The sequence below is a fragment of the Rhinolophus hipposideros genome (assembly GCF_964194185.1).
Source record: "Rhinolophus hipposideros genome assembly, chromosome: 7".
Classification (NCBI taxonomy): domain Eukaryota; kingdom Metazoa; phylum Chordata; class Mammalia; order Chiroptera; family Rhinolophidae; genus Rhinolophus; species Rhinolophus hipposideros.
The window spans coordinates 68,247,934-68,260,918 of record NC_138053.1 but is presented as its reverse complement, the minus strand read 5'-3'; the positions used below and the strand labels follow the sequence as shown (position 1 = coordinate 68,260,918).

Sequence of the window (12,985 nt, the reverse complement as noted above, 5' to 3'; positions counted from 1 at the left end):
TGTGTGTTGCTCATATCAAAAATAATTTGTTGAAACTGTTCAAAAAATAAAAGTAAACCTGTGAGGAAAGGGTAGGAGCATGTACTATTTATTAATAGTTTGGAGTAGAGAGTCAACAGAGTTTAAAACTGTCTTCAAATATATGAAAGGCTATTATGTGGAAGATGGTAACCAGCTGTTCTTCATCACCCTTGAAGAATGAACAGGAAATGTACATAAATGGACCTGTGCTACCCATCGATTCTTTTTCTGCATCTTCCACGCGAGCCAGGCAAATGTCTCTATCATCTTGCTACCATATTTGTCCTGTCCTAAATCTTGTTGCTGCAGAGACCCTCCTAAATCCTTGGGATGTATTTTCTTCTCACTGCCAAGTCACATCTCTCACTCCCCTTCAAAATCTAACTTGAAAGTTTCCATCTCCATAAAGTCTTGACTAAGATGAAATTGTTGCCAGTTCACCTCTAGCTACAACTGGCACGCTTCTTCCTTCTGCGTGTTATCTTTCATTCTACAAACATGATATTGCTCATCTGTGTGCAAGGAGCTGTGCTAGATTTTGAGGAGGAATAAGAAAGATGAGTAAGAGATCCCTGCTTTTAAGAATTTTCCAGTCGGATACAGAGAACAAACTGATGGTCACCAGATGGGAGGAGGAGTGAGGGGGCTGGGTGAAAAAGATTAAGAGATTAAGAAGTATAAATTTGGAAAAAAACAAATGTAAATTGGCAGTTATAAAAATAGTCACAAGGGTATAAAGTACAACCTAGGGAATATAATATTGTAATAACTATGTATGGTGTCAGATGGGTACTAGACTTATTGGGGTGATTACTTCATAAGGTATATAAATGTCTAATCACTATGCTGTATACCTGAAACTAATACAATAGTATATGTCAACTGTAATTGAAAAATAAATTTAAAAAATAAAAATAAATAAATAATTTGTCGATCTAGGGAAAAAACTCACAGAGATAACTACAATGTATATAGTGTTTAATAATTATCTGTATGAGATATTTTTTTTTTTTAAAGAGGAAGGTTTAGTAGTTAAAAGATTATTTTCAGGTGTGGAGATCAAGAAAGACTTTATAAATGGGCATACATAAGTATATATTTCTTGTAAATAGACATATGTAATTATCTTTTTTTAAGAACAAACTTTTCTCTAAGTTATATACAATCCTATGCTTCAAAAAAAGACTGCATATTGTTACCAAAATGTGAAGGTTATGAATTAGAACATACAATGAATTAGAGTCTGGATTTAGACTATATTTATAGAAGAGTTTACAGTGGGTAAGGAAAGAGAATTTCTCAAGATACGTGTAGCTATATCATGGTTTAACAAAGGAGAGTAGATTTAACCACGTCCGAATGCACCTTATGATGCTCTGTGATTTTATAAGGGAGTGATTCTTGAGAAGAATTCTGAGTTACATCTAAGAGGGGAATGCTTTGGAACTTCACAAGTATACTTTAAAAAAACAGTACCAGGCATGGATTTTGGTACCATCCATTTGAAAGAATTTGGCACCATCCAGAACCCTTTTAGGAGAGAGTCTCACTTATAAAGGGTTTCCATTACCTGAACTACAAGGAAATTGAAGAGAATCAACCCTCATTGAATATCTCGTACGTGCCAGGCATTGGGTGAACTCTAGATATATTATATCATCTGGTTTAATTTTGACAGCAACCAGTGAGTTTATCACCACCACCAACACTGTAAGGAAGCTTTAGTGTATTAGTGTAACCTTCCATCCACTGTTTGATTCAGAGAGAAAAGCAGAGCAAATTTCAGGCCTGCATAGGAAGCCATCTCTGAGTGGAGACAGTCACTTTGACTTCCCTTTAGAAGCAACAATGAGAAAACTTCCTCTCCCAAAGCTTTAAATTGTGATTCTTGCATCCTCTGTAGTCAAAACAAGAAAATGAAGCTGTTTCCATTTCATTAGTGGCCATGGTTTGCTGTGGGGCTCACTACTGGAAAACCCTTTGTAACTGCATTGGTCATATGTGAGCTTGAGTTTCTGCCCACTCTTTCCCACACAGCTGAAATCTTAAGCTCTGGGAATTTGTGTCTGTATCATTATACAGATACTAAATTACTATGGGAGTTTGTTTGAATCTTAATATTTGTATTTTTTAAAACCCTTATGTTGATTTCCAGTCAGTAATAAGTTAATATGCTAGACCTTTCTTGCAGTTCTCAATCTTGACCATCATTGCTCTTTTTAATAAGAGCACAGCTTTCAATGGTAACATCAAGAATGCCTAACATAATTCAAAACACAATGGAATCTTAGTTAACTCTGTGTAACTATCTTTGTTTTCCCTCTTAAAGTTGTTCTAGGCTTCTGCGTATCCTTCAATGTTGATGTGAAAAATTCAATGACTTTCAGCGGCCCCGTGGAGGACATGTTTGGATATACTGTTCAACAATATGAAAATGAAGAAGGAAAATGGTAAGCCAGTGGGTTTTGCTGTTGTTGCTGTTTAGTTTTCTCACAAGGTAATGTAAAATATTATCTGGCTACAGTTTGTTCTGTACTTCAACAGAATTAGTCGTTTTTGGTAGAAAATGCAGTCTAATCATTTGGTAATGGATACTGACAAAGTTAAAAAGCAAAACTTCCTTGGCAATATTAAAATAAGTAGTTAGTGATGTCTGTGGAAGCCTGGGTTGACTCCAAGGAAGGTACTTATCCAAAATAGCCATTGTTCTGTAATTACATTTTATGGCAAGAGTTCTTTAATTGTTCTCATTTTAAAGTAGCTGAAATTCAGCAGGAAGGATTGAGAGGTGGTGGATGAGATGCGGTCCCATGTTGCTTCTGTAATATAATACTGAGCTTATATTTTTGGCCCATTACTGAGCTACTGAGTTTGATCTACTACTTATAACGAACCTTACTGAATTTCTTTTACATATTTTTAAACCCTTTAATATTGGTTAAGTTCACTTTAGGTATGATTTTTATGGCTTTTTTTATTATGTTTCTGGTATGCAACATTATAATTCAACATCTGTATACACTGCAAAGTGATCACCTCCAATGTCTAATTACCATGCATCATCATGCAATTGACCCCTTTCACCCCTTTTGCCCACCCCCAATCGCTTCCCTTCTAGTAACCACCAATCTGTTCTCTTTGTCTACAAGGGCGTTTTGTTTTGTTTGTTTGTTTTTAATGATTTTAAGACATATTTAACTTGTTGAAAATTACACAAAAATAATATTAGAGCTTTTATGGGTTATACTTAACATAATTTTTAGTGAGTCTTTTTTTTTATTGCGTCTTTTTTTTTATTGCATCTTGTAGAAAAAAGAACAGAAGTTAGTAAAACTTTGCTTCAGCTTAACAACAAACTAAACAAGCCCATTTTTCTAGTAACTACAATAATAAACAAAAAGGAATTTAATTCTACTAGGAAAATTGTGATCTATCCATCACTGTTATATTTCATAGATGAAAAGATGTACCTTTTTGATGTTTATCTTTTACTTTTCATTAATTTGATAATAATCCCCTCAGAGCTATCAAAAGTAAGAATTTGTGTTCTCACATTTCCTAAGTACAAATATTGTATTGGGTTGGTGCAAAAGTAATTGCTGTTTAAAGGGTTAAAAATAATCGCAAAAACTGCCATTCCCTTTGCACCAACCTCATATCCTAGGTGTAAACTAGAATGTGTGGGGGTGCTTCCCTCTTCTATTTGCCTTATGACTATCTCAGATGAGAATTCTAATAATGGAGTCAAAGTTGTTATATCCTTTGTCTTTCCATCCTGTGCTCTCATTCTCCCCTACGCTCGTTTTTAAAGTTCAGCTGGCAAAATCATCCCAGTCATCATTTTATTCTTTTAAGCATTAGGTTTGCAATTCAGGGAGGTTTACTTCTGGGAGAATAATAGTGAGTGGACCAACTTGTCAAGCTTCTCTTTGTGCATACGGTATATAATAAACTGAAATACAGTGTGTGTCTTTCTTTAAAAATTTAACTACATAACAACTACATATAAAAGTTAATTTTCACTAGTTACTAATAGCTACATAAATTTTAAACAGGAATATAATAAATAGCAAGCCTTAAAAACTTAAACCTCCTAGTTAAAGTGAACTCTTTTTAAAGGATAATCAAATATTGTTAACATTTTATGAAAGTCTGTTTTCCATTTTCTGATATGAGGAGAACCTGGAAGCCCCCTCTCATTCAGTCTTGTCTCTCTGATTTTAAGGCAGTCCGATATCAGGAAGTCCCTAATTGTCTGAGTGAATCTGAATAGAGTAAGGAAGAGGTTCATATTTCTTCTTAGGAGACTTAGTGCACTCATTTGATCTTTTCCATCTTTTTTTTTGTCCTTTATTATAAGAGCCTGTCCTATTGTGAGATTTCCATCCTCTGAATTCTCTGATCCCTCTCTTTCAAGCCACCAGAAGGCAAACAAATGGGAAACTGAAAATCAGACCTGAATGGGACCTTCAGTTCACGAATTTCCTTTCCATAGCTATCTTTGAAGAAAGTAAATGTGTAGATGAAAAAAAAGAAAGATAGCCAGAATGACTTTTGGAAAGAAACAAAAGAGTACATAGAGTGGATAGTAAGAATAAGGTCAACAGATAGATGTTAATGGGTTGAATTGAACTTTAGGCAGACCAACCATTCAGAATTCTATATACATATGTGAGATGTTAATAATGAGATGTTAACCTTTTTGAGATTAGAGACCATGCTTTATACATCTTGCTTAACCCATGAAATCTAACATAACTGTTGCTGTACAAATGTTTGTTGGTAGGTTAGAACTTTTTCTACACCCATGGTATAAATGTAGGCCAGTCAAGCAACAAGTGTTTATGTAGTACATCCTATGTGTCTGGCATTATACTAAATTCTATGGGAGATATAAGACAACTATATAAGCTTATAATCTAGTAGAGGACATATATGAAATAGAAGTGAAGAATACCACTAATCAGTGTAATATAGACTATTAATTCAATAGAGTTCAAAGAGGGAGTAAATGATTCTTGATTCTTGAGCTGAGCCTTGAAAAATGTCTTACCTTTTAATAAGAAAAGACAAAATGTCACTCCAAGTTGGGAAGCCACATAAGCAAGGGCATAGATTTGAAAAAAAGTGTGCACTGGGGTAAGCAAACAAGTCTGACGTTGGGATGGTAGACAGGAACGAATACTGGCAGACCTAAAAGCCAGACAAAGGAGCTTAGACCTAAGTAGAGGCCATTGAGAAGGTTGTTTTGTGAAACTTAGTTTAGGAAATTACACATAGATTGGATTGGAGACAGGAGTGCCTGAAAGCTAAGAAGTCAACAGGCAAGCAAAAACAGCAAGCTGGTGTTTGAAGTCATGGAATAGATTAGGGGGAAATGGAATTAAAGAAAAGAGTATCCAAGACAAATGTAGGTGAATCATTAACTCTTGGTGGAAGTTTGGAAATGGCAAATGAAGTTGTAGGAGAAGTCAAACATACTCCAAAATTTCTATACTGGACCATTGGGAAATGGGTTGTCATTCAGAGACAAATATACAAGAAAAGATGAAAATCAGTTTTATCAGGAAATTGATGAGTATGGTTTTAAACAGCGGGAGTTCAAGGTAATGTCTAAGTAGCTGGAAATCAAAAATGGCAAACAGGTAAGAGGGAGAAGTTAACATATTAGAGGAAATGTGTAGAGAGCAAGAACTGGTTTTGGTTCCCACTTACAATCTTGGGAATTGCCCAACATCTAGCATGGGTTCCTAGACGTAATGTGTGCTCAGTGTTTATTTGTTGGCTAAAGAACTGAATTTAATTTAACTCCTTATTATCATTGATGAAAAAACAGACACAAAAATAAAGTTAAAAGTGACTCTTCTATGGCTATTATAAAAAAAAGCTATCAAGTGTTGTCAAGGATGTGGGAAAAAGGGAGCATTTGTATACTGTTTGTGGGAATGTAAACTGGCGCAGCAACTATGGAAAATAGTATAGAGAGTTCTCAAAAAACTAAAACTAGAACTGTGATATATGATCCAGCATCTCACTTCTGAGTAAATATCATAAGGAATTGAAATCAGTATCTTGAAGAGGTATCTGCACTCCCATGTTTACTGCAGCATTATGCACAATAGCCAAGACTTGCAAGCAATCTAAATACCCATTGACAGATGAATACAGTTTTAAAAATTATACATACATATATGTATGTATATATGATATCATTTAGCTTTAAGAAATAAGGAAATCTTGCCATTTGAGACAATGTGGATGCACCCAGAGGATATTTTGCTAAGTGAGATAAGTCAGACTTGGAACAAATACTGCATGATTCCACTTTTATGAAGAACCTACCATAGTCAAACTGATAGAAGCATAGCGTAGAATGGTGGTTACAGGGGCTGGAAGGAGAGGGATAAAAGGAGGTGTCAATCAAAGGGTGCAAAGCTTCAGTTATACAAGCTGAGTAAGTCCTAGAGATTATAACATAGTGCCTAGAGTTGACAATACTGAATCGTATACTTCAAATTTAGCTAAGAAGGTAGATCGTATGTTGTGTTCTTACCACAAAATAATAATAATAGTAATAATAACTAAAGAGGACAGGAGGAAACTTTTGGAGGTGACAAGTATGTTTACGGCATAGATTATGGTGATAGTCTTGCAAATGTATACTGATCTCCAAACACATCAGGTTGTATACATTAAATATATACAGCTTTGTATATGTCATTCTTACTTCAATAAAACCTTTTTTCTTTTCAAGTGACTCCCCTAGGGAAAGGTAACTACTTAGGGCCAGAGCTGAAAATAAAACTCAAGTCTCTCCACTCCCAGTCTAGTGCTCTTTTCTTTAGTGGAACTATATTAACAGTGAATGTTGATAATAATTATCTTTGCAGTCTCAGACTTTCCATATTCATATGTATGTGAGACTTTCTGAGCATTTGAATGTATATGGATTTCAGATACTTTAATTCCATTTTGGCATTCCATATTTACAATGATTTTATTGAAAAGGTGTGAAAAATCAGGGCAATAACAACAACAAAACAAAAACTTAGCAAACTACAAAAATCTAAATGTCCAAACCTTTAAGGATGGTACCAGCATATAATTGTTGTAAAGAGATCCAGGCACTGGGAAGGCAAAATAAATTTTAGAAACATGTTTGGATATTCTGTAAATATTTATAAAATCTGATCATATTCAGAACTTATTTTAAGAAATGGACTATGGAATAACTGACCTACTGGAGGTGCCAAAAAAATGTATACAGGTGGACATTTGGCCAGCGTTGCTCAAGCAGTAGTTCGCCATAATCAGAAGTGTCTGGACGCTAATGGTAATGACTCTGAGCACCTCTTGTAATTGCAGAAGTCAAATGTGACTTGTATTCATCTTTTGTTATTGGTGTATATTGAGTATTACAATTTTAATACAGTTTTTCTTTCTTAAAATGTGTATACAGTTTTTTAGCACCTTCCGTATTTGGACAAACATGGATTTTGTTATTTAATTTTTTCTTGAAGTGGGCACCTTTCTAAATCATATTTATTGCTCTTATTTTGGAAGCTCATCAATCTCATATTTTTACAAAATCACCCTGAGCCATCTTGCATCTTGGCTGAAGTATGCCTAAAGAAGAAGTACTTGTTTGTCCATTACAAGCGTAGTCTCTGTATTTGAAAAGCAGTGCTTTAATTATTTTGAAAGAACTAAAAAACAGAAGAGGCAGCTTTATACACCCTTTACCTTTCCAAAGGTTACTGTGAAGTGTAAGTTATTTTATATCACTGGTTCAAAAGCCACGTTTCCTTAGTGGCAGAGCACATTATATCTCTGATTAAAGTCAGCTGTTGTTCATTATGGTTAGCATGAGCTGAAGCAACCACGTAATTGCAATGTGGTTCAGAAAAACTCACAAAGAGCATAATTGGTTTAATATTTGTGCTTTGAAGAGAAGAAACTTAAATGTGCTCGGCATTGTACAAGCCCTTCCAGATTCAGTGGTAATCACCAGCAGGGCAAGATCTCAGCTAAAGGGGAAAATCTGAGATGTTGGTGTGGGGCTTTCCACTGTCTGTTGTTCCTTTGTTTCATTCCTTCCAGCATTGTGTACATGCCCTTCGAATTGTTGTTCCAGCAATCATTTTTGGGGACTTCAGTGACTTAATGGGCCTGTATTCAAACAGCAGATTTTCATGATGTAAATACCTCCCTAGCCAATCCTCAATCCTCAATCCAATGTGTGTGCATACGTGTGTGTGTGTGTGTGTGTGTGTGTGTATCCAAATCTGTTGGCTTCATGCCTTTTCCCTAGAGGACCCTGCTTTATGCTGGTAAAGTTTACTAGTGGGCTCATTTGATTGATGCCCTGCTTCCAATGTATGTTTTAAATAAAGCCTGTTCAAGTTTGGGGAAGAAAAGACTTTTTCAAGATTCTATCAAATGTTCTCTTGCGTTATTTTAATATAATATTTATTTTACATTGTTTATAATATCTTTTGAAGTTGAAATTTCCTCTTTGCCAAACTTGTCTTGGCTTACCTCATTCACACCCTTCTACCTTTCATGACCGAGAGCACTACAGCTAATGTGGGGCCATTTTTATAACTTCATTCTCTAGGATGACCAAACACGTCATTTATTTTTTAAAAATTGGGCAGCAGGGGTACTTGGCACTCTGATAATGACTTGGCTTGGACATCAAGAAAGGGTTAGGTGAAAAGAGTGTTCATGAAATAATGTAATTATGAGACACCAATCTCCAGAAAACTGTTTTATAGAGGGAAAAAAATATAAACACAAGAACAGAGTAGTCAGAGATCAGCTACTCTTCAGATAAATATAACAATGGTAATAATGACTATTATGAATAGCAAACATCTCTCAGTTTACCAAATTTTATTATAATTAGAGCTTTTTATGGAGAAGAGATGTTTCTCTCACTTCAGTGATCTTTGAATTCATCAGGTGTTTCTCTAATGCTCAGTAATGAAATCCAGAACATTTTTTAATACTCTTAATCTGCTGACAAATCCCTGCAATAATGTCAAATAAAAATAAAAATCTAATAGAAATAAAATATAATGGGTTAAAGCAAACTTGCATTGAATTTTAAAATAAAAACATCCATAGTTCATGAAACAACGTGGTCTTCACATTGACACTGTGGATTTAGGTGAATATCTCTCTTATCATCTTCATTTGTCTAAACAGGAAACTGAGAATGAATTGCCAAAGGTTTAATATAGCAAGTACGTGACAGGGCCAGGACACGGAACAGCAGCATTCTGACTTTCAGCCAGTTCTCTCCTCTAACAAGGATTCTCTGGAAACTTGACATGTGGAAATGCCTCCTGTGTTACCCAAAGACATGTATGGCATGCTGCTTAAGCAAAATATTTAACCTCTAAAATGGAAAAAAAAGCAAAACAAAACAAAAACTTCCCCATTAGGACCTCCTAGCTGTTCACATGAGTTGAAAATTCCCAGGTCGGCCTTATGTAGATTCTTAGAGTATCTGACACAGTCACCAATTCATTCATTTAATAAATAGCGACTGACCGCTTATTTTATACCTATCAGTGTTATAGGTACCAAGGATATATGAGTGAATAAAACAGATGAAAATGTCTGTTACCATGGAGCTTATATTCTATTGGTGACGGGGTTGGGGGAACAAAAAATAAATAATAAAATTACTGAATAGATAGGTTATGTCACATGTCAGAATATGATAAGTGCTCTGAGAAACAAAAATAGAGCAAAATAATGGGAATTGGGAATGCTGGAGATTCTTGAAATTCTATAAACACTATGCCGTTACTTTTTTAGGATCTTGTTATTTTACACAGATTGGGGAAAGTAAGGCTTACTTAGGATTAAGGGGTAAAATGCATGTTCTTTCCAGAGCTCCATGCTTGATATTAGAACAGATAGCTCCTAGAAAAATACACACAATTGTTTTATGTCCTAGGTCCTGTTAACCCATTCTTTACCATTGGCCTCAACTCTGGCCTGCTGCACTCTACCACTTTCTAAGCTCTCACACCTCCATCTTTACTTCACCCATATTACACAATAGGCCATAATTCCAGTTGCTATATCAAGTTATTTCCAATGAGCCCCATACTCTAAGGGGCTTTCTATTGTTCTGGAGATCAAATATAAATTCCAGACCCTTCCGTTTCCTTCAAAGTCCACTGCCAGCCAATCTCAACTTCCCTGCTCTTGTTTATATGGAAACTTTTTCTCATGTTCCAGCCACCCATACTTCCTTCTCACCTTCCATTTTTAGCTATCACTGTCGTTTCCACATTTTCGCCTGAATTGTCCATGATCTCCCTTCCCTCCTGCCTTACAATTCACAATAACTTTACTATTAACATGTTGTTCAGGACTCACTTTTCATTGATTATCCTAGATTTTTCCCCAGTTCACATTTTCCACCTAATCATTTCTCCTCTACACACTTAGAATTTGTTCTAATCTGATGGTGGAATCCTAGAATTGAAAGGCTCTTTTGGAGGCCTGACTTCCATCTACTATAGAAACATCTTCAAAAACATCCATGACCTACTGTAATCTACTTCATCTTGGCCTGAAGGACTATCTAACCAGCCTATGTCTTCCTTGTCAGTTTAAATATTTATCAGTTTCTACAAGCCCACCACCCTACTACCGTACCTCTCACACTAAATCTCACTAGATGACTACAGCTAGTATTTTCTAAAGAAGGGAGGGAAGAAGGTAGGGATGGAAAGAAGGAAGGAAGGAAAGAAGGAAGGAAGGAGGAAGGAAGGAAGGAAGGAAGGAAGGAAGGAAGGAAGGAAGGAGGAAGTGAGGGAGGGAGGGAGGGAGGGAGGGAGGGAGGGGGAGAGAGAGAGAGAGAGAGAGAGAGAGAGAGAGAGAGAAAGAAAAAGAATACACTACATCAAACCTTTATCCTCCCTTTCTGTTTCAGTTAGCTGTTGCTGTATAACAAATTACTCTGAAATTTAGTGGCTTAAAACAACAATAATTAATTATTTCTCAAGATTTTCAGGATTGAATAGGTGTGCCCCTGCTGCCTAGGGAACCACAGGAATTCTCATTCCTGAAGCTGCAGTCATTTGGTAACTTAATTTGTGAGGGATGTTCCAGGATGATTTAACTCTCACGTCTGGCAGTTCCTGCTGTCAGCTCAAACAACGCTTCTCCTCCATTTGGCCTCTCATCCTCCATTAAGCCATGTGGGGCTTATTCATAGCATACTGGTCTCAGATTTCCAAAAATGATAAAGTGGAATCTGCAAAGCCTTTTAAGGCCTAGCCTTAGAAGTCACAGTATCATTTTGGCTGCATTTTATTTGTCAAGCAAATCCCAGTTGTAACAGGAGGAATAATTATATCATTCTGTCTCAGTGAAGGATGAGAGACAAAGTCTCATCATAAAAATGCACACAGTTCCAAACCATCTACTACACTTGCAAACCTCTGGATACCAGGCCATCCAGAGCCCTGCCTAGGGATAGTAGTCCTTCTGCATTTCTAAGACAAACCTGTCCTTCTGGATCTGCCCCTTCTACCTGCTCAGGAACTCTACTTTCTACTCCTTCTCCTGTGACATCAGCCTTTCTCCTATTATTATGAGTTAACCATATCCAGGTTGCCTCCATAATAAATTTAAAGTTGCCTCAAACCTCTAGTGATTTACCTAATAAAAAGAAGCCCACACTTATTAACATGGCCTATCTCCCTCATTTTTAGCCATGTTACTTGAAACGAAGTCTGCCCTATACTTATGGATCCCATTCTCACCTCCCATTCTTGATAATCTTTCCTTCTTTGACTTCTGTGACACCACTGTTTCCTGATCCTCCTTCTTCCTCTCTAGTCACTCCTACTAGTTTCCTTCCTTTGCTCATTGAAATCTCAAGTGTTCTTTTTCCCTAGATGCTAGCCTTCAGCTCTCTTCTTACTCTACTATCTTAAGGTGGTAGTATTTACTCAGGGTCTCAACCATGCTCTCAGCATATTCACATATGTTCCATGTGGTTTCTTAGATGTTCCCCAGCAAGACTGAGCCCAGCTGCCTTCAGAAGTAATCTATTATTAATGCACTCTTTGTTAACCTGTTTTCCCTCCCTCCATCATTTTCTCCACCTCCACATTAGTGCATTCTTAGAATTGCCTCCCCAAAATTTACCTGTACCAAAGTCCTTATCTGGAGTATGCTTTTGGGGGAACCCAAACTAAGACATATATCCTAAATATTTCTAGAATTGGTTTCACTTTGTCTTCACTTCCTTAATTCAGACACTCTTTTCTCATCTGGATTATTTTAAGAACTCTTACCTTCACTCTTTGATTCTAATTTGTCCCTCTCCCCAATTTATTCATGATACTGCAAGCAGATCAACTTTATAAATTAGAGTTGATCATGTCACATCCCTCTTTGATATATTCACTGGTTCCCAACCTCCCCCTCCATAAAATAAATCTAATGTTCTTAAGGTGGACTATAAGAATATTCAGAATTGGAACCTTTATAACCTTGCCAGACTCAACTTCCATTCCAGCTGCAGTGAACCACTTGAACTTCTCAAAACAGCCGTATTCTTTCTTCCTTTTGAGTCTTTGCTGAAGTGCTCCAAGTTCAGACCTATTTAGTATTGTTATAGTACATTTATAGTTTTGCTTCCCCTCTAAGTTTTAAACAAAGTTAAAAACAGTGTTTTATCTATTTTATATCCCCAGGACCTGCCATAAATGCCAAGCATGTAGACTTAATAAACATTAATCGATCTATCTAGCCTCAAGTTAAAAACTTTCCATAACAGTACACTCACTACTTTCCTTTAAACTGTTTTAACCATAAAACTAAAGTAATCAATCACATCTCAAAAACGCTTTGAAAATACCGGGGGGAAAGCCTAACCATAACCTCTTTAATATAATTTGTTATGTTTTTGGTGTGTTCCCTTTTAATC

At 36.1% G+C, this 12,985-nt stretch overlaps 1 protein-coding gene across 1 annotated transcript in view; it reads left to right on the top strand.

Moving 5' to 3' along the window:
• The window catches only part of ITGA1 (integrin subunit alpha 1), a 159,115-nt gene that overhangs the window by 57,767 nt on the left and 88,363 nt on the right, over positions 1-12,985 (top strand). The window contains exon 2 of the mRNA XM_081054507.1: positions 2,351-2,471. Within this exon, the coding sequence (XP_080910633.1) occupies positions 2,351-2,471 (121 nt within the window). The remainder of the gene's footprint in view (positions 1-2,350; positions 2,472-12,985) is intronic.